Source organism: Ornithodoros turicata, chromosome 3 (genome assembly GCF_037126465.1).
Source record: "Ornithodoros turicata isolate Travis chromosome 3, ASM3712646v1, whole genome shotgun sequence".
Lineage (NCBI taxonomy): Eukaryota > Metazoa > Arthropoda > Arachnida > Ixodida > Argasidae > Ornithodoros > Ornithodoros turicata.
The window spans coordinates 9,264,190-9,288,875 of NC_088203.1; the positions used below are offsets into that span (position 1 = coordinate 9,264,190).

Genomic DNA, 24,686 nt, shown 5'->3' on the forward strand with positions numbered 1-24,686 from the left:
TTCTCGAAAGCATCTGATCTCCCCCGTAGCCGCATCACAAGCGGAGATTCCTGCTGCAGAAGAAGAAGAAGAATATTCCTGCTGTGATGTCAACGGGGTTCGAGTTTCTCCGTATTTTTCATTTTTACTCCCTTTGGTGTCCACTATCGATGCATGTAATCGTCGGTGTCCGCCCATTTCATCGAAACGGCCGTTTTATCGCCGCTTCACTCAACAGGTCACTATGTGGCTCGTGCAAGACATGCAGATACGTTTCAGCTGGACCTTAGTAAGCAGAAAGTGTTGGTGTTTTTTTTTTGTTTTTTTTTTGTTGTTTGGTTTTAGCGCCGCGAAGCAACTATGGCTATTTTAATTTTTTTTATTTTACGGAAACATAAAGGCCATGCATAAACTAACGTGTTTTTTTTTTTTTTTTCTCGGGTAAAAATGGTCCCTGTTTGCGTGGACGGAAATTATGGTCCCGCGGGGTTCCGTGCCCCTACACATACAGCAAATTGGGAGACATAGGCTTTTTCAAATCAACATTGATGTCAATGCGCAATAAAAGTTGCGCAATAAAAGTTGCGCGCCATTCAACGAGGAACATAAAAGCGATTACATTCGCTGCACCGGTTGTATTGAGCGGATTGCGTCTATTCCTTTTGTTCCTCTCTCTCTCTTCCTCTCTTTATTTCGCGCGGAGTAAAGACAACGCGGCAAGATCAAGAAGCGGTTCTCCAAGGTCCTGCTACCTTCCGCGTATGCCTATTCCTGGCAGATAGGTTGGAAAAATGGTACATATATGTTCCTTCATCAAAGGAAGTATTACAGAGTAGTAATGAGCGAAATGGCGCATTACCTTCAGTATTCGTACTAATGAAATGCTGCGGCTTCACACTCGCTGTACGTGGGGGTCGTCGGATGTCGTTCCCAGCTCGACCTTCATGGATGCTAGTGAGCCATACGTTTTTCCTATTGCTGGTCAAACACAGGTTTTGCAGTAGTTCCCTCATATCTTCAGTGTCGGTGAACCGTACGTATATCTTCAGCGGGAAGCGGAGTTGTAAGGGCAATGGCAATGAATGAGTGGGCGTACTGCTTTTATTATTCATAAACATCGGCGCAGAAAAGATGCAGGGGACTGTAAAACCCGTGTCCGACCAACGATAGAAAAATGCTAGCATCCAGCGAATGATTTCGTTATTCGTTCAATGGCGCGCAGATTTTATTTTACATTAAAACACGAAAAAACAAAAATAAAAAATCTGATGTCTTCCAATTTCAACAACTCGGGAGAGCGACACCCGGCCGGCTGTGATGTGTTTCGTCAGCTGTTCGCAACCACTCCCCCGTATTTTTGGGCGCTCAGGAGCCTGGAAGACTTTTTTTTTTTTTTTCGCCCACACGACCAGGGAACATTTTTTTCGGGACCATTTTTTCCTACACCCCGCCTCGCAGTATATGAAACGCCATCAGATATATCAGTGGCAAGTTGCGGAAACATTGCATAAAAGTATTTAGGCCACTTTTATTTGGTAGCAGTGTTACACTTTCGCATTTATGTAGCGACGCTATAGTATAGCTTATGAGAAGGCATAACTGGAAGTTGTGATAACCAACGGTCTGTGAGGTGGTAGGATCGAATCCTACCACCGGCCGGCTGTCCTCTCTCCACCTGTCCACATCTGCACGCCGCTTATAGCCACAGTCGCTCCGCGGCGCTCATACGGAATACAAAATTTAAAAATTAAATAGTTCCCACTGTCGTCCCAGTACTCATGCTAAACTCACCCCTGTCCCACTCCTTCCTGCTGTCCTCTCTATATCTGTCCACGTCACCGCTCAAACAAACAAACAAACAAACAAACAAACAAACAAACAAACAAACAAACAAACAAACAAACAAACAAACAAACAAACAAACAAACAAACAAACAAACAAACAAACAAACAAACAAACAAACAAACAAACAAACAAACAAACAAACAAACAAACAAACAAACAAACAAACAAACAAACAAACAAACAAACAAACAAACAAACAAACAAACAAACAAACAAACAAACAAACAAACAAACAAACAAACAAACAAACAAACAAACAAACAAACAAACAAACAAACAAACAAACAAACAAACAAACAAACAAACAAACAAACAAACAAACAAACAAACAAACAAACAAACAAACAAAATGATAGATGAGTTGTGATAGATGAGTAGCAACCCGTCATTGTGACGTGGATCATTTTATTTTTCTCTAAAATACTCCCAACATGGAAAATACTACATGCACGGGCTGAAGATAATACCGAGTTCGACCAGTTTAATTTTATTGATTCCAACAATCGTCAGTCATCCTCGGCTTCGGCTTCATTTGCAGACGAAGCTTGCGACGTGTCTTCTTCCTCATCTTGAGCCTGGCGTTTAATAAGGTCTGCTAGAAACTGTCCTTGCACTCTGTTCATACGCATCATCATTCCAATGCCTTGTTCTAGCTTTTCCCGCAACTCTCTGTGGACCAATGAAAACAGTAGATCATGAGATGCGTTATCGTGCATTCGTTTTCTGCAGCCGCATCTCGAGCATATATGAACTGTCTTCTGCGAGTTCGAAAAAAGCAGACGACCTTGTAACTACAGTACGTATCGAAGATATCCCTTGCTAGTGGAGGGCTTACCGGTTTCTGCCGGTGCATTTTTCTTCCTGTTTGACATATAGTTTAGGAGGTGACTTCCTGTATGTTTTTATTTTTATTTTTTATACGCTATCTATGTACTGCAGTGAGCTGTTTGAGTTGTCACAACACTTCTGCGTGGGACGTCTGTGATTGCCCACCTCAATCATCATCGACCAATAAGAGTTCTGCTCTCATATACACTTCCGTTATCTCAAAATGTGCACAATGTCTTATCCTGGTCTGCAAATATCATTCATATGATAGGGGATAATTGAACCTGACTTTATGGCTCCTGTGACGCAGTCCCGAATATCATCGCGGACTTCGGCGAAGGCTTCCTTCATGACTCGGTACCTGCGTTCTTCTTCGAGACCCAGTGATACTGTAAAAGAGCCATCAGGTTATCAGTTAAGATAGAGGTGAGCAACGGGTGATCTGCCTTGGCCAAGGTTGTCCTTGAGTCGGGAGACTTCTTGGCGCAATGTGTTCAGTTCTGCCCGAAGCTCCTCCTGGATCTGATGGGCGGTATGGTCACTGTAAACGAAAATACAGTTAAAATTACTTTGACCTCATAGTAAGTGTGCAACCCGAATGTGCTCTTTTTGTGTAACTAACTCTGGTACCCACGCATGCAATACTGATTGACCTGGCAGTCCTAGTTTCGCAACACGACGGCGGTCCAAGTCGTCATCCTAGAAGTGATGATGAATATGTACCAATAAAATAAATAAATAATAATAATAATAATGGTAAACGCTGTGATGTCTGCAAGGAGCTATGAATACCCGATAAAATGCCATTAATAGGAGTAATAAATGAAACAAGAAACAGTCATGGAAATTATGGTCCCGCGGGGTTCCGTGTACCCTACACATACAGGAATTGTAGGGTAAATCATGTCGTTATGACTGTTGCAGGTGGGGTGGCGGAGATGCTGGAACTGCTTACAGTATAGTCTGATTGTTGCAGGTCATACATATATTCTCATTATCAAAGCCAATAATTTTGAATTGATTGAGGGACCAGAAAGTTGAAGTAACGCTTTATGAGGTCGCTGACCCAGATGTTTCGATATTGCTGTGTGTGTGTATGTCTGCGTTCAATTGTGAGGTCTTCCTTCCGGTCTACCTGAGAAGGCTCATCCCGATTGCCAGAAAGCATGTTTTGGCTATAGGCCTCTTGAGAAAAAACCTGCGAGGAGAATTCACCTTGGCTCTGGTGCAAAGTGGAATCGAGCGAGTCGGATTTCTTGTCCAAGAATCGCTTCCTGAAACACCATGCAAGAAAAAAAAAAAAAAAAAAAAAATGTTTATCTGCAGAAATCACGTTACCTGCTGATTTGAACGAATAATACAACGAACAAACCGAGGGTTTGAAATAACGAGGCCACTTTTCCGAGGTTCTCTGTTTCTGAACATGATTATTCTTGACGTGATTATACCATGCTCTGCTGTCGCGTCGTCTGCTCTCAACACTTCTGCGCCGCTCCGAGGTTGTCGTCTGCTTCACGCAAACGCACAAAATTTCAATGCATTCTAGAGTTGTACCCTGCTATTAGAACACTTTAAAATGTATTAAACGTTTATATTTGTTCATTCTGTTTCACTTGTTGTGCAATAAAGAGAAAGTAAACGAAATTTCACAATTTCACAGAGTGACTGTGCGAAAGTGTGACTCATGTGTCGCCATCTATTGAAAGCGTATGGCGACGCAATCCTTCCTCCTTCCCCCCGGCGCGGGAGATTTAAATTATATTATATATTACGGACATGCTGACTGCTCGTGGATAGACGCCCTACGTGAAATAAAAATACCAGAACAACACTGGACTTGCATAACTATAAGGCACCAGCTGTGTGACTTGATCCTGCACGCTCAGATTGTGGCTGTCTCAGCAATCATAAAAAAATACTGCTTGTGCCCTTTCATCAGCTTCCATTCTTTAATTACAATATGTATCTTGATGTTTCGAGGCCTCACTGTTTCAATTCTCCGGATTTTATTAAAATTTCTAGTCGCTGTCAGAATCATCCTTCTTCTTTGACGGTTTCTGCTGAGCATTCATGCGCAGCACAGCCCCAGGACTTGGGTAGGGTCGCATCTGATAGAGGGGGCCACTTGCAGTGGTGTCGGCTCCAGTCTTGGCTTCGTTGCTTTTCTCCAGTCCAGTAGACCACGTTCCACTGCGAAGAGAAAGTACAGAATTCTAACGCGAATGAAATACTAGACCTTCCTTAAGGAACTTCCACATACCGTGGAACATCTGAGTAGGATGACGGGTCCATTGGGTCTAGGTCATTCTTTTTGCTCACCCTTCTTCCTGTAAATTATAACAGTATTCAGGCCTATAAAATCATAATTACTCAACTTTGATATTTTTGTAAATTACCCGTTTCTCTGGCCCTGTAGTTGTCTTCCCTTCCACGGTAACTCTGTCGATAGTGAGAGTCGGATCTGGAACGTTCTGACGAGGTGTGCACTTCAGCTTCATCTGCATCCATGTCATCATCCGAACCCTGTCACAGATGAAAACACGTAAGGATACGAGTCCCTTTTTGCCTGCAGTTGCACTCACGCTATCCATGTCAATACCGTCATCCGTGTCTTTGATTAACTCTAAAGAAATACAACAAAAGAGTATTTCAGTACAATGAATGCCCCCATAAAAAACATTTTTTTTCTACCTCGAAGTTTGTCAGCAGGAGCCGATACTTTAGATCTTGGATGCAGCGGTGGTAACCATGATACATCATCGCTGCCGTGTTTCCAGTAATAATGTCGGCCACTGTCAAATAAGCAGACGAAAATGATTCCAGGACTCTGAGTATGCTGAAGAGATGACAGGGATTGCAAACTTACGTTCCCGGATCATAGATTTCGGCCCAGTTATCTGGCAGAGGATATTTTACGAGCATCTTAAGACGCTTCCTTTTCGTGTTGGGCGACTCTTGGACCTTTCCCTGCTTCCAGGTATCGTAGCAGTACGCTGTACATTCGTGGTAGATGTTCCATTTGTTTGGACATCCAGGACATGGCCCTGATCTGTTCTGGCCCGAGTTTTCTTGCGGTTTATCGTCGTAGTCTTCAGCTATAACTTCTTCTTCGGGTTGTTCTGATGCAAAAGAGATTGATAAGTCAGAAATGTCCACAAAAATAAAACAACAACAGGATGTAATGTTCGAAAGCAGTATATCCCCAGTGTGCGCACGTCAACTTTACAGCAATGCCGGTACCCAGTACACGTTACGCGTGTATACAGCGAAAAAGTATAGTTGCGACACGGCTAGACACTTTGTATTTCAGAGTAAAAAGGAGACAATACTAAGATAAGTCGAGTAGCACAGTATTGGCTGCTATACGCGCTGCAGCTTAGCGTAATGCATCATAGAAACAGCTCACCTGGCTCAGAAACATCTGACTTGACGATACCGCGTTTCTTCAACCTTGCTAAGAGCGCGGCAGGAATGGGCATCTTGATCCGAACGCTGTACTAGCCTTGAAGTCAAATAATTAGGAGATCACGCTGCATGAAACCTCTGTGCATGAAACATGGATCACAGCGTCAATAACAGCGCTTGCCTTGCATCAACTGTCATGGAGTACGACTTCAAATATTGCTTCAACTGACTTTCTTGGTGTAGATAAAAGCCGGAAGTCAGTTTCCGGAAGCACGGCAGACGGAAACCTGCGGAACCCCACAGACGAATTTCATTCTAGCCGCGACTTGGGTAGCTTGAAGTTTATGTTCGAACAAAAATAGCTAGCGCAGTTATTGGGGGCCTTGGACCGAGCAGAGGATTGCCTTTTCTCGCTTGTTGATATTAGAGGTATTCAAACTCAAGCAACACGCCCAGCGCAATTAAGCTAGGAAAAGTTTGTCCACTTTGCGCACTGCTTCCTGTCTGTTTAATATTGCGTTGTGGCAGTCTTTTTTGGCATGCTTAGCCAGTCCTGAGCACAAAACAGCAGCTGTTCGCATCGAGACGCAATAATATTGAACGAACTGTCTTCGAAGAGCATCCGCACCGACGATGGGCAGAGCTGCTAAAAGTGGCAGGTTTGTTCGTGACGGGGTCGGTATTAGTGTCCGAAGAAACGAAGATTCATAAAGTGCTTCTACGGCGGCCACAACGATGTGTGATCTGCTCGGAACCTCCAGTTTCCTTCATATCGGAGACACAGTTTCCCTCTACGCTGAAGGCAATGTGTCTGGCTTCTTATGCACTCTCGGGTAAGCCGTGCTTTTTGAAGCACTTGTTTGAAGCTGTGTCAAATCTCCAGCTCGATTTGCGCAGAACTATCTTCAGGGGTCATAATGTCAGTGACAACTGTTGTGCGTGTTGCGTTATAGAGTAGCTCTGAAAGTTTTTAAAAGTTTTGAAACTGTCAGTGAGGATCTTTTTTTTTTAATTTTTATTTTTTGCTCGCTTTGTAATAACCTCATTGTTTGTGCATAGGCTGGTGGACGATCGATGCGTTGTCCAGCCCGAGGCCGGTGACCTGGCAAATCCTCCAAAAAAATTCAGAGGTAACTTGTTCTCCGATATCCTGGCACGATCGTGCGTCATAGATTGCTGTGCCTTCGTTTACAGATTGCCTGTTCAAGATGTGTCCCATGAACAGGTATTCGGCTCAGAAGCAATTCTGGAAAGCGGCCAAACAGAGCACCACCAGTGCAACGGATGCTGTACTCCTAAAGAAACTCCATGTGAGATGACGGAGAATGTTACCGAAAGAAGAACCGTGCCTCATGCCTTTTTCTTCCGTTTCCCCCTCTTCCATTTGCAGCACGCGGCAGAACTCGAGAAAAAACAGAACGAAACAGAAAATCGCAAGCTGGTCGGAGAGGTGATCCAATATGGAGGGGTCATGCAACTGCTGCACGTCAAAAGCAACAAGTTCCTGACTGTGAACAAGCGTCTGCCCGCCCTGCTCGAGAAGAATGCCATGAGAGTGTCCCTGGACTCGAACGGCAACGAGGGCTCCTGGTTCTACATCGTTCCGTTCTACAAGCTGCGTTCTACGGGTGACAATGTCAGTGTCTGGACGCGGCATTAAGTTCCGCGGAAATCATTCTTCACTTTCCTTTCCTTCCGCGCAGGTGGTGGTGGGCGACAAGGTGATCTTGACGCCCGTGAATGCGGGACAGCCCCTGCATGCGAGCAATTATGAGCTTCAGGACAACCCAGGGTGCAAAGAAGTATGTGTGGTTTGCCTTCGAGATGAATCTGTTTTTTTTTATACGTGCATTTTACGCGCATACCTACGTCAGTTCTCTTCACCAGTTCTGCTTTGTTCTTCCTTTTGAAGGTCGCTAGTGTGAGTTCGTTTTTTCGCAGGGAGGACGTTCACACTTCTAGGTGTCGTATTTTTGAGTTTCTTTTAGATGTGCTCCGTAGCGGTGTGGGATAGGGTGGCGTTTTTTTAGCAAGGACTAGAGGCAGAGAAATTGAGTAACTTGTAGACCCTTAGATAGTGTAGTTATTTTTATTGGTTGCACAAATAGTCGGGAATTTGTGAGTTCATGGGTGCACTTCTTGGTTCCAGGTTCTTCAGTTGATGAGAGAGGCGGAACCCGAGACGGGGAAGGAGAGAGACGACACAACAAGAATTGTGTCGTCTCTCTCCTTCCCCGTCTCGGGTTCCGCCTCTCTCATCATGCACCAGCTTGTCAGCGCCCTGTCACTTCTTTCGATCATCTTCAGTTGAACAGAGTTTTTGTTCTAGGTTCTTCTAGATTCTTAGCTTGGCTAGTGTAGGCACTTTTTTAGGCACATGCAGTGTCTGACATTTTCAGTGGTATCCTGAATCAGCATAGCCTCTACTTTAGAAAATTTATACACCACGAAAATGTTGAACACTGCAGAGTGTGCAAGTGATATTTTTGGGATAAAGTACCAGCATGCCAGCACAGCAGTGTGTTGTAGATAACTAGATCTAACAAAACTGCTTTTCTTGCATTTCTTCTTTTTTTTTTAGGTGAATGCAGTGAATTGCAATACAAGTTGGAAAATTTCCCTATTCATGGAGTACAAAGAAAATTCCGAAGACGTTCTCAAAGGGGTAAAGAAGTAATTTCAGAGATAAAACGAACAAACCATCGTAGATGACCATAGATGCCGACGGAAATTTCTGTCCTTCATCTGGGAAAAGAAAGTTATGATCCCTGATTGACATTTTTTTTGCAGGGAGACGTTGTACGACTGTTTCATGCAGAACAGGAAAAGTTCCTCACAATGGACGAGTACAAAAAGAAGCAGTATGTATTCCTGCGGTCGACCGGGCGTACCACAGCACAAGCGGCCACTAGCTCCAAGGCACTCTGGGAAGCTGAGGTACTGACTACTTCACTGTTCTTGTCCTACGTGGTAGTTCGCTATGAAGCCGACCAAGGGTGCCTGATGCACAGTCATCCTCCCTTCAAGAAGCATGCCACCCAGCAGGCAGAATGCCTCATAATGAAAAAGAGAAATTCTGTTGAATTTGATTTGTAGGTCTCTATGATTTGGTTGCACTTGCTGTACTAGTTCTGGAAAGTTTCGAAATGGTACCGTCAGCGTGCAGTGCCGGTTCATGCAGTTCAACTGCAGCTGCAGCTTCGACACTAGTGCTCTACGGTCACTTTAAAAAGTGAATGTGCGACTACAGAGGCCTTGTCATCCATACTCATCGCAGTCACTGTCGTTCTGCTTCTTTTGCACGCGCTGTTTGTTCCTGTTTTTAAGTGCTTGGCATTCCTTTAATATTTGTTGCAAAATTTTTGCAAGTGACTGTAACATCCTTTCCTATGCCCACGAATGAGAACCTGCATTATCATTAGAGCCTGAAGTTTTCGGGAGATATTTTTTTCTAAATTCGGAGGGTAAAAATCGGGTAAATAAACATGTGCTCTAAATTCATGCAAATTCGGGTGCAAAAACTTCCAGTATGCTAAATTCGGGGAGAAATCGGGCTCAGTTGCTCAAACTAACTGTACTGGTTTGGTACAAGCGGTGATGTAACTGCATTTGCTGCCAAACACGTTAAGTATGCATTCCTACGGACTTCTCAGTGAGGGCAACTTGCCGGGTAAATATCGGGTTTCACCCTAAAGATGCAACCTTCAATTCGCGGTGCAAATTCAGGGAAGAATCGGGTTGAACCCTAAAACTTCAGGCCCTAATTATCATCTGCTCGACGTAGTTGCACTCTTGTTTGCACCTCCTATCCAGCAAGTGCGAGCCGGTCGTGACCTTGTACGGAACTAGGGACGCACCTTTACATAAGGGATAAGAATGTGCAGAGAGCGTGTGCGGCACTGGAAATATAGATACAAAAGTGCTGCACTGCTTGAACTGGTGCAGCGAGTTCAGAAAAAAATCGAACTATTATATTTCGTAGGTGGTGCAGCACGATCCTTGCCGTGGAGGTGCAGGCCACTGGAACAGCCTGTTTCGCTTCAAGCACCTGGCTACGGGGCAGTATTTAGCCGCCGAGGTAGACGACGATCCTACCCCCGACCCGATGCGGGCGAAGTTGCGTGGCCCACCCGGGAACCCGGTCTACTGTTTGGTGTCTGTGCCGCACTCCAACGATGTCGCGTCAATCTTTGAGTTGGATCCCACAACGCTGACACGAACCGATGACTTGGTGCCTCAGTATGTCTCCGTTTCTGCTCTAATACGGAAAGTAGAAGGTGTTATTGCTCTGCGTAATCGTAATGTGCTCACAGATTGCGGAATTACCGGCGTACAGTTTTCTGTGACCGTTGTGACTCTTCCAGGTCTTCGTACGTGAGACTACGTCACTTGTGCACAAACACATGGGTGCACAGCACAAACATTCCAATCGACAAGCAAGAAGAACGCCCTGTCATGTCTAGGGTATTTGCTCTCGCTACTTACACGCGGGTGCTGTGAAACCGTGCTATTTCTACTCCCGTTAATTAGAAATTCCGGTTAATTAGGAGATTTGCTACAGTCCCGTTTACTTAGAGTTGCCTAATTCTAAAGCGCAACTGATTAAAAATTTACTTCAAGTTGGATGTTGAATTACTGAAATTTCACATTAATGAGTTCTGTTAATGTGAAATTGCAAATAAAAAAAGCCCATATAATTCAAAACGTTCTTCAAATTTGGCTTTGAAGTACCAAGGTTTCACCAAACTTTATCTTTGAAGAAACTTCCAGTAAGGTCAACTGCCCTGTGTTGTGGGATAATAATTATTCCTCTCAAGTTTCTTTCTATTTTTTTTGTTGCTGTTAATTCTAGGTTAGTTATCGTAATGAAACTGCTGGCATGTTACCTAGGTAACGGGACAATCACACTAGTAAAACAACAAAAACAGATGTTTCTATTTTGCAACATTTGGCACAGTAAGGACATTCTGGAGCGTCCCTTTAATCTTCCAACTTTCTATCAACGCACATAACGTCATGGCACAGGTGGGGTGTGCTCCAATCAAAGAGGACAAGGAAGCGTTTGCAATCGTGCCAGTGTCAGCGACGGAGGTACGAGACCTAGACTTTGCCAATGATGCCTGCAAGGTCCTGCAGCTGATGGCAACCTCACTCGAAAGCAGCTGCGTCACCTCGAACGAGCGCAGGCTTCTTACACAACTTCTGCAAGAAGTAAGTCTAGTGCTTTTCACTTTCGCCGAAGCTGAAAGCGTTCCCGTTTCAGGTTGTCTACTTCACAGCGGATCGGGAGAATGATCCTAAAAAAGTGGATCCGTTGGAGCTGATCATTACACATCCCAATCGAGAGCGACAGAAGCTCCTCAGGGAGCAGAATATCCTCAAGCAGGTACACTGGCGGTGGCACGTTGATAGATACATAAGTGTGCTGATGTAGAACGTCGATTTTTTTTTCAGCTGTTCAAGATCCTGCAGGCTCCGTTTGCGGACAACGGCGAGGGTCCTGTACTGCGGATGGAGGAACTAAGTGACCCCCGCTATGCCCCCTACAAGCACATCTGCCGGATTTGCTACCGGATTCTCAAGCTTTCGCAGCAAGAGTACCGCAAGAATCAAGTAATCGTTGATAGACCTTGCAAATTCTCTAGAAATGCTGTTCACTATGCATGTCCACTCACCTACCCACTCAGTCACTCACTCTCTCATGTGCTTGCTCAGTGCTCACACACTCACTTATTCATTCACTAACTTGTTCACTTCAGTGAAATCTAACAACTCGGAAAAAAACATGCTGATGCCAGTACTCGAACTTGGCTCGTCTAATTTCTCGTTTGTTTGTTCTCTTCCTCACCCACTTCCTGACACGTTCCTTTGAAACTGACTATCCCTTCTCCCCCCAAGTCATGTGACCTTGCTGTGACTCGTACCGATCACCTGTACAAAGAAGGCATTCCCTCATGCTCATCCAGGTCATTTCACGATTAATTTCTACCTCGTACATCTTTGGAGTGGAACCACCTTCCCGGTGCCACTACCTCCATTACCGACGCCATAGCCATTTTTCATTCTACATGCTGTACACTTGTGCTCTCATTGTTTACTCTAATAGACCCAAATCTTTCATTTTTTATTTACATCCACGTATCTGTGCAATTTGTTGATGTGGACTTAATTCGTAAGTATTTTTGTATGCTGCTTATATTAGCATCCTATTATCAAATGTTAACAACTCCCCTCTGTATTGCATCATGGCCTTGAGGGTAAATAAATAAATAAACAAATAAATGTGACTTTGATCGTGCAGGAGTACATCGCCAAGTGGTTTGGCTTCATGCAAAAGCAGATAGGCTACGATGTCCTGGCGGAAGACACCATCACAGCGCTGCTGCACAGCAACCGCAAGCTCCTGGAGAAGCACATCACGGCGGCCGAGATTGAGACCTTTGTGAGCTTAGTGCGCAAGAACCGTGAGAGCCGCTTCCTGGACTACCTGTCGGACCTGTGCATCTCTAAAAAGATGGCCATCCCCGTCACCCAGGAGCTCATCTGCAAGTCCGTGCTATCTCCGCACAACTCGGACATACTTATCGAGACTAGGTATGTTCAGCGTGTTAGTACAGTACAGTACAGTGTACCGTACATTCAGTACAGTACAGTTAGTACAGCGCACGTTTGACGAAACCAGTTGATGAAGTCCGTTTGCCAAAAGAGTCTGTCCTGCGATACGGTTCATCCTAGACGTGGGCCGAGCTTTGTAAAAAACAAACTTGACGTCGAATTTACGTTCCTGTGATTGTTTATGAGGCTGGCACATAAGAAATTTTATGTAACGTTTTGGCATAAGGAATACTTAATTCATTAATGCTGACACTGTATTTTGTAGATCTGTACTGTGCTATTTTGTTTTCCCGCCCTATTGATTGAGTGCCCGTGAGTATGTGAGGGATCCCGCTGTGATTCAGACGTGTGAGATTCAGAGTTTGTAATAGCAATACAACCTTTGCAGTGGAGCAGGTAGCACCCATGATTGTTTGCTAAAAGCTCCAAGGTTTATCTTATTTTACTAATTTCCTAACTCGTTATTAAACTTGGCTAATTTTATTTAATTCATAAAATATTAAAATACACTAATTAACGAAATTAAAAGTCACCAATTCTACGCCATCACCTTGGTGTAGAATCACGCCGTCAAGTAAGTTGCCAGATAGCTCGTCTATCAAACGAGTCTCTCATTTTTAAAATGTTACGCTTCACTGTCCCCCCTTTAGAGTGGTACACAACCAGGTGGAAGTTGAGGTAGAAGGAGCAGACGGCTCTTCCATCACCGTAGAAGAAGAAGAGGAAGTATTGCTAGTGTGGGATGGTGGAGAAGAATCGAGAGGCATCGTGGAGCTGGCACAGCTTGCTGCTTCGTCGCAGCCCGAAGCCGAAGCCGCCCGGACCACGTTGGACTACTACAGGTACGTCTGAGAATAGTCCCCGTCTTCTGCCGAGGGTGTCGCTGTCGTAGAAAGCAGTAACAGTGTCTGCAACCTTCTACTTCCAGGCACCAACTGGATCTCTTCTCAGGCATGTGTTTAGACCGACAGTACTTGGCCATCAACAGCCTTTCTCCGCACCTGGACATAGATCTCATCCAAAAGTATGTCTATATACTGCCTCACTTGCACCTTTCTGGGATTCCGCTTAAAATTTCGCTTTTAATTTTTGAAATCGTTTCGCGACACAGGTGCATGGCGGACGAAAACCTTCCCTACGATCTCCGAGCAGCTTTCTGCCGACTCATGCTGCACATGCACGTCGACAGAGATCCGCAAGAACTGATTACGCCTGTGAAGTATGCACGCCTGTGGTCCGACATTCCTAAGCAGCTTTCCATTCAAGAGTAAGCGCGTTTCGTTACGCTGTGTATATTACTGGAGATGAGTGCGGGTACGAAAATTAGTACCCGCGACCGTGGGACCACGACCCGCATCCGCACCCGCTCGTCCCGACTGGTACCCGCATAACCGCAGGTGCACCCGCAGCCCAGTGCACACGCATGTTTCAGTAATGCCGTATGATCGTCACAACACGAAGTGATTTATTGATTCTGGGTACACTGTCCGTCAGCGAGCCACTTTTCCAACAGTCAGACGCTGTGAAGACAGTTGACATGGTTGCCAGCTTACTAACGCGAAGCGAACCAGTCGTCGTGCCGAAAGATAGCCAAAATTAGCCCTATGTGGCAAACGTAGCGAAAGAGTGACAATAACAACAAAAACAATGATGATGAATGAGGAGTTTAAGCGCCAGGGGCGATACCCTACCCCATTTTTATTGGCCACACTACCGGCCTTTCCGGTTTCATAATCAGCTGGACTCTCTCCCTCCCTCCCTCTCTCTCTCAAAGAATAAGCATAGTACGTGGTGCCAGTAAATGACAAAGTTGTCATCATCTCGCACGCCACCGAAGGACTGGATATGGACTGTCTTGGAAAATATTTTGGGCACAGTGTTCGCGGTAAATCGGGTCTTACACCAAAAGCCGGCAGGCAGGATTTGTGCCTGCGGGTATTGCAGGTATACCCGCGTAATCCGCGGAGGCAGTGCGGGTCAACCCGCGCCTTACCCGGAACCAGCTCGGAAATGTAAATGTGTACCCGCGAGGAGCAAACTTGCGCTGATACCCGCGGGTATCCGCGGGTATAGTTGCGCCGCGCTCATCTTTATATATTACCCCACGAGCGTTTTCCGCTGAGCTTACCGTTTCCGTCTGCTTTTATAGCTACGATGCGAACAAACACCCGGACCACAGCAAAGAGGCTGTCCAGAAGAAGTTCAAGCCTACCATCACCTTTGTGGAGGATTACCTCTGCAACGTGGTTGGCCACGTGTGGTCTTTCGCTGACCGTGAACAGAATAAGCTTACATATGAGGTACGTCACCCCCTCCACGTCGCACATAACGATATCAAATCACCACGTGTGAAAATGGGAGAAGATTTCTATAAAAAAAATTTCCCCATAGGTGGTGAAATTGGCCAGAGAGCTCATCTACTTTGGATTCTACAGCTTCAGCGATTTGTTGCGTCTCACGAAAACGCTGTTAAACATTCTCGACTGCGTGCCAGAAGCTTCCGTTCTTGGTGGTACGTCATAGATCTGACTTTGTGCTACGTGTCTCATTCTTCCGTACGAGCATTTCCGTGTGTTGACACATTAGCACAATAACATATTAACGCATTACCACGAAGCACACATTAACACACACATTAGCGGAACAATTTTGATTCCTGCTTTATGTATTTCCAAACAAGCTCCCAGGAAACCTGCTGAAAAAGGTCTGTGTTGTCTGAGTCACCACTTTTATGTGTCTTCTCGCTACGTTGATATGTGCGTTGATGAGCTACTTTGAGAACCTAAAACTGCTATTTTTCTTGCACAATGTGTAGCGCAAGGTGGCGTGCTAAAGTCGATCGGCGACATGGGCGCTGTCATGACCAACATGGTTCTGGGAACAACAGGAGTGAACAAGCCCTCCTCAGTGGTGGTGCCAAAAAAGACATCTGCCGCTGAAGACACCTTAGTGATGGACACAAAGTTGAAGATTATTGAGATTCTTCAGGTGCGGTTCACTGGCGAAAAGGATCTCTTTGTTCTCTTTTAATCGTTCAAAAACTAGTATCATACTGATTTTCCGAATATGAATTTCGGTATTCGAATTGCGAATCGAATCGAATGCCTCTTCCGTACGGAATATATTTTAATAGTTGTTGCGCAAAAAGCCACGCAAGAACAAACAATTAATCTGCAGTGAAACTGCCAGAGACACTGTTTAAGTGCACTAGTAGACTCGTCCTATCTTAAGTCAGAAGTCCCCTGAGTCAGAAGTCCCCTGAGTCAGAAGTCCCCTGAGTCAGAAGTCCCTTGAGTCAGAAGTCCCCTGAGTCAGAAGTCCCCTGAGTCAGAAGTCCCCTGAGTCAGAAGTCCCCTGAGTCAGAAGCCCCCTGAGTCAGAGGCCCCCTGAGTCAGAGGCCCCCTGAGTCAGAGGCCCCCTGAGTCAGAGGCCCCCTGAGTCAGAGGCCCCCTGAGTCAGAGGCCCCCTGAGTCTGAGGCCCCCTGAGTCTGAGGCCCCCTGAGTCTGAGGCCCCCTGAGTCTGAGGCCCCCTGAGTCTGAGGCCCCCTGAGTCTGAAGTCCCTTGAGTCAGCACGAGGTGGCGGAGCTCTTGGTTGTGTCCTGGAATGCTTCATCCTCGAACACAGCCTTCCAGCCAGTACCCTTACGTCTTGCAGCTATTCGCTTCGTATTCGAATATCGAAATCAGCTATTCGCTTAGTATTCGCTTAGGCCCTGTAACTATTCACTTCATACTCACTTCGTTTTCCAAACCACTATTCGCACGGGTCTACCAAAAAACACTAATGGACTATTGTGCACAGTTCATTCTGAACGTACGCCTGGATTACCGGATCACCGGCTTGCTGACCATTTTCAAACGTGAGTTCGGCGAGAGCCATGAGCGGTCCGGCGAAGATAATCTTGCCATCGGCGATAAAGGTATGGACGGTATATTTGCGCATCAGTCCGCGATTTTATTTGTGGGCCCTTCTGGATCTTTAATCTGTGCCGCAGGCGTAGACATGGAACGGATTGCGAGGGAAGCTGAAGACATCTTCGGAGGGACGTAAGTTGCTGATGCAGCATAACATGTTTGGTGATGCGAATGCTGAGTGATGTGTCTGGTCTCAGGGAAGCAGTGTCCTCCGACGTTGACCTGGACTGCCAGGGTGGTCGGACTTTTCTGAGAGTCCTGCTGCATCTTACCATGCACGACTACCCACCTCTAGTTTCTGGTGCATTGCATCTTCTTTTCAAGCACTTCAGTCAAAGGCAGGAAGTCCTGCAAGCATTCAAACAGGTACCTATGTATGCCCGTGCTTCGACCGTTCGAGCTACGGCGTATAACTGTGCGTTGTGTAGATATTAGAAAGGAATGAAAAATATACAAATTATAGTCTAATAGTAGTATTTAGTATGTGCTCGCGTAATTGGCACACTCACGTAACTAACACGTTCCAAGTTTTCTGTGCAAATGTTGGTACTTTTCTTTCCCCTTGTGTTGAACACACGGGGGTTCACCAAATGCGCACTCAGCTTCTTCAGAATGGCTGAGTGTACCTCAGCATTTGAGATCCAAGTTTCTTCCCACACATGATTAGATCCCCCACTGTGGTGCTGCGTTTTTGGGTGAAAAAAATGTGTTTCTTACGCGAGTAAATATGGTTAATACGTAGTATTAGAGGATGGCTAAGTAGTCGCGCAATTTGTTGTTCAGGTTCAACTGTTGGTATCAAGCAGCGACGTTGAGAACTACAAACAAATCAAAGTGGACCTTGACAAGCTGCGAAATTTGGTTGAAAAGTCTGAACTCTGGGTGTACAAGGCACGAGCGGACGACATGCCCAAGAAGAAGGACGAAGACGCGGACCAGGACCAGGAGACGGAGAAGAAGAGGTCAAAAAGCACAACTGAGACACCCGTACAAGCTGTGAGAACAATTGTGCTGTGCGAAGCTAATCGTAATGATACATTACATTAAATTATTTATAGGAGCAGTCTTCTGGAAAAGAAGGATCAGCAATTGACCTGGACATTGGGCCTCCTCTAGATTCCAGCCAGACGAAGAATTACAAAACCATGCAAAAGGCATCATTTTGCTTTTAGTTTTTGGTTAATCTTTTGAATCTGAATCGATCAATCAATACAGATCTTGATCCGGCTAACACGGCTCTGCTACCAGACGTCCTCTTCGGGACAGAAGAAACAGCGTAAGCACGAGCAGAGGCTCCTGCGCAACATGGGCGCTCATTCTGTCGTACTGCAGTTATTGCAGATCCCATACGAGAAGGTATGCTTATATAGGTTCCTCTTACATTCCTCTTATTAATGCGTCAGCATTACGGGTGTCAAAATCGAAAAAACCGTATGTATGTGTGTGTCCGTGTATGAGATGGTGAAGCCTCACTGAGGAAGAGGTACTATAAGTGGACATGTAAAGGGGGTATAAGAGGGTAAATGTAAATGGAGGTAAATGATTTGGAATTGAAGTAGTTGAAGGTAATTAAGAGTAAGAGGTAAGAGCAATTGAAGGTTAGAGGTAATTCAAGCAAGGAAGTTGAGTTCCAAGGTAACGAATGTAAGATATATGTAATTACGAGAAATATTAAATGAAATTGAAGATTTACCAGGAGGTAATTAAATGTAATTGAAGGTAATTAATGTAAATTAAATGAATTGAGAATAATGAAAGCAAGTAAACATAATTAAAGAAAATTAAATAAAGTTCCAGATTACCCCAGGAAAGCTGCGGTTACCTTCGGTAATTAAAGGGAAATTACAGGGTAATTGAAAGTAATTGAGGCTAATTGAAGGTTAATTAAATGGAATTACACATTGAAATCGAAAGTGTCGAACCGGAAACTCAAGTATAGATCGGAGGTGGACAACCGGAAGTCAGCTTAGACCGGAAGTCAGCTTAGACCGGAAGTCAGCTTAGACCGGAAGTCAGCTTAGACCGGAAGTCAGCTTAGACCGGAAGTCTGGTTTAGACCGGAAGTCTGGTTTAGACCGGAAGTCTGGTTTAGACCGGAAGCCTGGTTTAGACCGGAAGTGGACAACCGGAAGTCAAGTATAAACTGGCGCTTAAGGCTAACGCATTTCTCTCGCATTTACCGTTAAATCGCCACTGAATTTTTCATTTCGTAACCTCTCTGCAGAAAGAAGACATCCGCATGAACGAAATCATGCGCCTGGCCCATGACTTCCTGCAGCACTTCTGCCTGGGTAACCATGCCAACCAGGCTCTGCTGCACAAGCACATTGATCTCTTTCTTACACCTGGAGTATGTACCTTTCTTTGCTGTCCCTCAGCACTGCGATTAACGGCAATTAATTCGATGCAGCTCCTTGAAGCGCAGACACTGTGCAGCGTCTTCAAAGACAATGTGGCGCTCTGCAACGAGGTGTCCGAAAGGGTGATTCAGCACTTTGCGCACTGCATTGAGACGCACGGTCGCCATGTGCAGTACCTCAAGTTCCTCCAGACTGTGGTGATCGCTGAGGGACAGTACATCCGCAAGAGTCAAGACATGGTTATGCAAGAAGTAGGCCTCCTTTCTGGCTATGACCATACCTGTAGGGTTCTTCCGTTTTGGATTTTATGATTTTTCAAATTCAGGGGTCAAAATCAGGTGCTGTTTACACACGAGAATTCGGGGAGAAATCGGGTGCTACAGTCTCAATTTGATATGTCATCGGGGAATTTTCGGGTGAAACGGGGTGAGCCTGCTCACCCAGCATAACATATTGTGATAGAACTGTCCCTCTGTGTTGTGTATGGTAGACTGCGTTAGTGGTATGAACTGCATTGGGCGTTAGTCAGCATGCTTCATGCAGACTGTTTTGTGTTCATCTCCTGATTCCTATGTTTGCATTGTGAATTTCCTGTACTTTTTTTAGAAACTGCGCATATTTCTATCTGTTACTGAACATAACTCTTATAGTTGGGAATACATTTACTGGAACCTGCAGTGCGCAGAATGTTCACCATGAGCTCACAAAATTTGTGGACTTTAGTGACACTAGTGTCTTTGCTCATCGCAAACAGTGTAAAGCAGGCTTCACCTGACGCTTGAAAGTAACGAGGTGAAGCCGACTTGTACTATTAAAAAAAAAAAATCTAAGCTTCAGTACTATTCGAAAAATATTCGAAAATTTCGAATAGTGAAAACAGGTTGCGAATAGCATTCGAATAGCATCAGATATTCGTTTGATATTTGAAATTTCGAATATTCTCACAGCCCTAGTTTCTGACAGTTTACTTAAAGACCCAGTGACATGTTCCGGATTACTTAATTCAGTTTCCATCCAGTCGTGTTACGAAGAGTTTACTTGAGTACCTTTCGTTAAGAGACAGTTGTTTGCCTCGACTGACAAATTAAAGATGCACAAATGAGGACGTCTAGAGCCTCGTAGGTCCTCTCAAATGTATTTACCGTAATTTCACGCGTATAAGCCGCACCGCTGATAAGCCGCAGGACCAGTTTCTAGGAACGTCTTGAAAATTTTCCGGCAGGTAAGCCGCGGGTAATACGACTCTACTGATTTGTGCGACAACAGAGACCATAGAGAAGGCCTAAACCTTGTGGTCCATACTCTGAGGTCAGCATGGTGTACAACAAAGGAGGTCAATTCTAGTGTTGTTCAACAACGTCGCCAGATGACAGCCGGGTGCTCCGTTGGAGCGTAACATGACGTCGCAGTTCTCAAAAATAAAAATTGCTTCTCTCTAGCTTTCGCGTCATGTAGAGCAAAGATATTTTGCAGGAATGTAAAGTGAGGCAAGAAGATTTCAGAAACATAACTTTGGTGGGATTCTGAAGACACGAGATTTAGTACGTAGTGGCACTTTAAAGCTGCTTGTGGGAAGGCACCAAGAAGGCGTGGACTACTCGAACATGGACGCGCCCCTGTTACACCCCTGTTACGCACTGTTCGTGCATTGGCAGGGCGGCGCTGTTCCAGACAGACACTGTCGGCCCTTTCGTTAAAACCAGCATATGGAGAAAATAACGGGGAAAAATAGTTATCAGATAAGCCGCACCGGCGGATAAGCCTCAGAGCGCCCGAGAGAAGAAAAAAAATCAGGAATAAGCCACGGCTAGTACGCGTGAAATTACGGTAATGCTCCTACTAGGTACTTACTGGTGTGCCTACAGTAACGACTTTCTCGTCGCTCTGCAGCTCGTGAATGCTGGAGAAGAAGTCCTTGTGTTCTACAACGACAAAGGCTCTTCACAGCAGCTCGTTGAAATGATGCGTTCGGAGCGGCAACGTTTAGACGAAGGTGGACCACTCCGTTACCATGTGGACCTGGTGCGACTATTGGCTTGCTGCACGGAGGGCAAGAATGTCTACACTGAGATCAAGTGTCACTCTCTGCTCTCATTGGACGACATCTGCCGCGTGGTCACCCACCCAGACTGTCTGCCCGAAGTCAAGGAGGCCTACATCAACTTTCTCTCGCACTGCTTTATCGACACCGAGGTAGAGATGAAGGAGATCTACGCGTCCAATCACATCTGGACGCTCTTCGACAATTTCTTGGTCGACATAGCAATGGTGAGCAGTGTGCAGATGCTTTGTTTAGAGACACATTTTTAAGGGTTAAACGCTGTAATGCCCGTTTTTACACCACAATTTGCATCAACGTCGCTTCAGATAAAACCTGAAATGATTATGTTTGGTTCATCATAGTGGGTCGGTTCGCTGAGTTCGCTTCTCAGGGCCCTGCAGGGGTAAATATCGCGAGGCCCTGAGAGGTTGCCAAAGTGGAAATCCAGCCACCCGTACAGGCACTGAGAATGCTAAATGCACCACACACAGTATAACCACTTGACAGCGCAGATGTGAAATGTGAGGGGGCAATTTTTTAAAAATATTGCCTGCTCGAAAATCTGTTCTTTCGTGCAATATCACCCGATTTTACCCCGTTTGAGAGCCTCTGGAATAAAATCAGATTTTTACCCCACCCCCAAATCTAAATCTAGAACTGGGAAACACAAGGTTCTACATATGTTGCATATTGTTTGAAATGGTTGCCATGCACAGTGTAGCACATTAGTAAATCTGTTCTTTACTCTGTTGAATAGAGACGCAATGTAGGAATTTCTCAGTTTCTGTTCATTTCACTCATTATTGCCACATACAAACAGTGGGTGGTAGCACTGGGAGGTGTTACAATATATGCAACGCATGCTTTGCTAGTAGTCTTTAACACTTGTTAAAATGAGGCATTACCAAAAAGAAATTTCAAGGTTTTGAAAGGCTTTGGGCCAGCTTCACCAACGTCGGTTAAGAGTTGATACGCGATCAAGTGTCCCTTAACTTGAAATTACGACTCAACCCTCTTCCTCTAACATTAGCTAGCATTACTGGAATTCACCTTGCGTCACTAACTAATGTTACTGAAAAATAATTTGTGGCTAACTTCAAGTTTAAGGGACTCCTGTCCTTGGTTTAAAGTTAATCAGCAATGGTGAAACCAGGCCTTTGCAACCTTTCCAACATCTCTTTCAGGTATGTAATGCGACGCACGACCGTCAACACGCCGATCTTCTGCTAGAAAACTACGTCACCAATTCTGTCATGAACATCATCACTACCTTCTTCAATTCGCCCTTTTCGGAGCAGAGTGCCACAGTTCAGGTAAACGCTATTCCTGTAACGCCTGCTCATTACAGTCACCTCTCCAAGGGCTTTTCTGTCATGATTCCATTCCAAGCACAGTCAAACCTCATTACAGCAAAACGCGATACAGCAAAATCCATGTGGCAATGAAGTGACCGACATTCCCCATCAAATTTCCCTAGGAAACAATGCATTTCAACCAGGGCTGGACTGGCCATAGACCTTACTGGTAGACTTGAACCGATACTCTGGAAAGAAAATTTCGTGCATCTATCTAGGGCTTTACTTTTTTGGGTTATATTTTTCAGCAACATCGGGGGTAAATATGGGGTCATATTTTGCTTCAATAATTCGGGTGTAATCGGGTTGAACTGAACCTGATTCAACTCAATTATGGTTGAATCGGATTGAATCAGGTGTAAACCTTCAGTTTACTCAGCTTAATACACACGACACATCAGTAGACACAGATTATCAAAAATATTTAAGGGGTGTCTAAGAGGCAGCAGAGGCGTAAATCGGGCGTTATTAATCGGGCGGGTTAAATATGGGGCGTAATCAGGTATAACCCTCTACATATATGTTTCTGTTCACCCCATTCCACACAGAAATTGCAAAAACACTTAAAGTTGCATGTCTCATTACAATATGTGTCCCAGGTTTTTCCAAACTTCCCCGAGTTTTGTTACGATGTAGTACTGTAAAAGTTGAACCTTTATTGTTCACACACTCCTAATTTGTGTGAATTTTGTGAATTGAAAAATTCTCAAAATTTAAGGGCACGCGAAATTGTTGAGCGAAAATTGACACTCCCGAAACAGTGATACAATCGGAAACTTTATTCTCACACTTAGTTGCGAGGAGGCATTAGAACTACTTCACAGCACAAGTGTGCGCAATGCCGCCTTAATTAATTAAATATTCTAAAGGCAATTTAAGGTGTGTCACACAGTGAGGCAACCAAACCACAAATGTTAGGATCTAGATTTCGCCGAATTCAGTGGCCATGAATCCGTGCCCTTGGTGAAAAATTTTTTAGCAAAATTGGAGGGTTTTACAGTATTCGATATGTCGAGAAGCCATGCAGTGTCCGCGTGTTTCGTCATATCGAGGTTTGACTGCGCTTCCGATACTGCCGTAGCTGGACGTTGCCAAAGCTGTGGTGCTGAATTTGTTGTTTCAGCTTTGCTCAGCCTCTCTGCTCTTTCTTCTCTTCTTCACGCTTTCTTGGCTTCTCAGGGTCAGGTAAGACTGTTGCCTACATCCTTTCCATCTTTTTAACTGCTTCGATGACTCTCGCACTAACTCTCGTCGCCCCGTCAGGATCGTTCCTGCATGACGTAGATAGCTAGTGCTGAGATACGTTCTGAATGACCGTACGAATATTGCGTTATTTGTTGCAGACGCATCAACCTGTATTCGTGTGCCTGCTGCAGGCGGCGTTCCGCCTGTCAACTTGCACCTGGCTTTCTCTGCAGCAGCGCATGAATGTCGAAAGCTGCATTAAGACATTGGCAGATATTGGTGAGAGAGAGAGAAGGTTCATTTTTCATGCATAATTTATTTTGTGGAATTTGTCAATAATTCATTCCTCCAGTTAGAGCTAGACTGAGCAGTTCAATTCAATTCAATTCAATTCAATTTATTGGTTTACCACAATCCATGGTGGAACAACAAAGTTGAAAGTTACCGGAAGTAACTTGACAAGGCTCTGCCGTCCAAAGTTTCAGCAGCATACATCATGTCATATGTTATGCATACAAACTAAAAATAACAATCACTATTTATATCGAGCGTATGAAATAAATAACAATGTACAATAACTGGGGTTGGTGAAACATCAGGTTTCTATTTCTTAACAAAGATCAGTAAGTCATGGTTAAGATCAGTAAAAAAAATTCATCAGATGGTACCCTAGACCATACTGATCTGAAATCCCCATTTCTTATCGAAATATATGTTCGCGAGGGTTTGGGCTGGAGGACTCCCCGAAAGTAAAAATTTGTGAATAACTTGAGTCTGCACCGTTGACTCGTTGATGCCATAATGGTGGACAGCTACAGAAGCAGACCTCTCTCTATGCAGCATTTATAATAATTTGACCGTTGATTGTAAGGGTTTCGCTGTCTTTCACCTCTCGGGAGCATGTTCAGAAGCAGAACAGCACTCTGGACCCATAATTACCCATCTTGTTGGTTCCAAGATATACTGCGTACAGTTTTTGACAAGCTGCTTCAGGGGCCCCTTGACATGCTACAACCACAATAATCTGAAGTTCCAAAACTATGCCATGTAGGCAGCCGAAGGTGCTGAAACTGGAAAAATCATGAATAACTGTAAATGAAACTGTATTATAAATAAGTAAATAAATTAATGAAACAAATAATAAATTCAGCCAAAC

General features: G+C 44.7%; 2 protein-coding genes and 1 long non-coding RNA gene across 7 annotated transcripts in view; 1 reads left to right on the plus strand and 2 right to left on the minus strand.

The window, feature by feature from the left end:
- Positions 1 to 3,144: 3,144 nt before the first annotated feature.
- LOC135389861 (uncharacterized) lies at positions 3,145 to 4,131 on the minus strand. Its single transcript, XR_010421606.1, has 4 exons — positions 4,102 to 4,131; positions 3,789 to 3,927; positions 3,288 to 3,352; positions 3,145 to 3,194 (listed from the first exon to the last, which is right to left on the minus strand). It is a non-coding gene; the product is annotated as an uncharacterized LOC135389861 (long non-coding RNA).
- A 509-nt stretch (positions 4,132 to 4,640) lies between these two features.
- LOC135388009 (polyglutamine-binding protein 1-like) lies at positions 4,641 to 6,277 on the minus strand. Its single transcript, XM_064617278.1, has 7 exons — positions 6,060 to 6,277; positions 5,520 to 5,772; positions 5,345 to 5,445; positions 5,236 to 5,276; positions 5,050 to 5,176; positions 4,914 to 4,980; positions 4,641 to 4,843 (listed from the first exon to the last, which is right to left on the minus strand). The coding sequence occupies exons 1-7, from the start codon at positions 6,130 to 6,132 to the stop codon at positions 4,672 to 4,674; spliced, it is 834 nt and encodes a 277-aa protein (XP_064473348.1). The 5' UTR covers positions 6,133 to 6,277; the 3' UTR covers positions 4,641 to 4,671.
- A 52-nt stretch (positions 6,278 to 6,329) lies between these two features.
- The window catches only part of LOC135388004 (inositol 1,4,5-trisphosphate receptor type 1-like), a 37,076-nt gene continuing 18,719 nt past the window's right edge, over positions 6,330 to 24,686 (plus strand). The window contains exons 1-30 of one of the 5 annotated variants that reach the window (XM_064617274.1): positions 6,330 to 6,891; positions 7,118 to 7,188; positions 7,253 to 7,368; positions 7,449 to 7,694; positions 7,762 to 7,860; positions 8,640 to 8,723; positions 8,849 to 8,995; positions 10,041 to 10,297; positions 10,423 to 10,522; positions 11,084 to 11,269; positions 11,322 to 11,444; positions 11,513 to 11,671; positions 12,360 to 12,652; positions 13,324 to 13,515; positions 13,602 to 13,697; positions 13,785 to 13,940; positions 14,823 to 14,973; positions 15,065 to 15,185; positions 15,489 to 15,661; positions 16,477 to 16,594; positions 16,670 to 16,721; positions 16,787 to 16,955; positions 17,373 to 17,585; positions 17,648 to 17,743; positions 17,805 to 17,945; positions 18,814 to 18,939; positions 19,000 to 19,200; positions 20,840 to 21,217; positions 22,175 to 22,303; positions 23,689 to 23,809. In XM_064617274.1, the coding sequence (XP_064473344.1) occupies positions 6,794 to 6,891; positions 7,118 to 7,188; positions 7,253 to 7,368; positions 7,449 to 7,694; positions 7,762 to 7,860; positions 8,640 to 8,723; positions 8,849 to 8,995; positions 10,041 to 10,297; positions 10,423 to 10,522; positions 11,084 to 11,269; positions 11,322 to 11,444; positions 11,513 to 11,671; positions 12,360 to 12,652; positions 13,324 to 13,515; positions 13,602 to 13,697; positions 13,785 to 13,940; positions 14,823 to 14,973; positions 15,065 to 15,185; positions 15,489 to 15,661; positions 16,477 to 16,594; positions 16,670 to 16,721; positions 16,787 to 16,955; positions 17,373 to 17,585; positions 17,648 to 17,743; positions 17,805 to 17,945; positions 18,814 to 18,939; positions 19,000 to 19,200; positions 20,840 to 21,217; positions 22,175 to 22,303; positions 23,689 to 23,809 (4,612 nt within the window). In that variant the 5' untranslated portion in view covers positions 6,330 to 6,793. Of the gene's footprint in view, positions 6,892 to 7,117; positions 7,189 to 7,252; positions 7,369 to 7,448; positions 7,695 to 7,761; positions 7,861 to 8,639; positions 8,724 to 8,848; positions 8,996 to 10,040; positions 10,298 to 10,422; positions 10,523 to 11,083; positions 11,270 to 11,321; positions 11,445 to 11,512; positions 11,672 to 12,359; positions 12,653 to 13,323; positions 13,516 to 13,595; positions 13,698 to 13,784; positions 13,941 to 14,822; positions 14,974 to 15,064; positions 15,186 to 15,488; positions 15,662 to 16,476; positions 16,722 to 16,786; positions 16,956 to 17,372; positions 17,586 to 17,647; positions 17,744 to 17,804; positions 17,946 to 18,813; positions 19,201 to 20,839; positions 21,218 to 22,174; positions 22,304 to 23,688; positions 23,810 to 24,686 lie in introns of all 5 variants that reach the window. The other 4 variants (XM_064617272.1, XM_064617273.1, XM_064617270.1 and 1 more) reach the window with 4 other exon arrangements.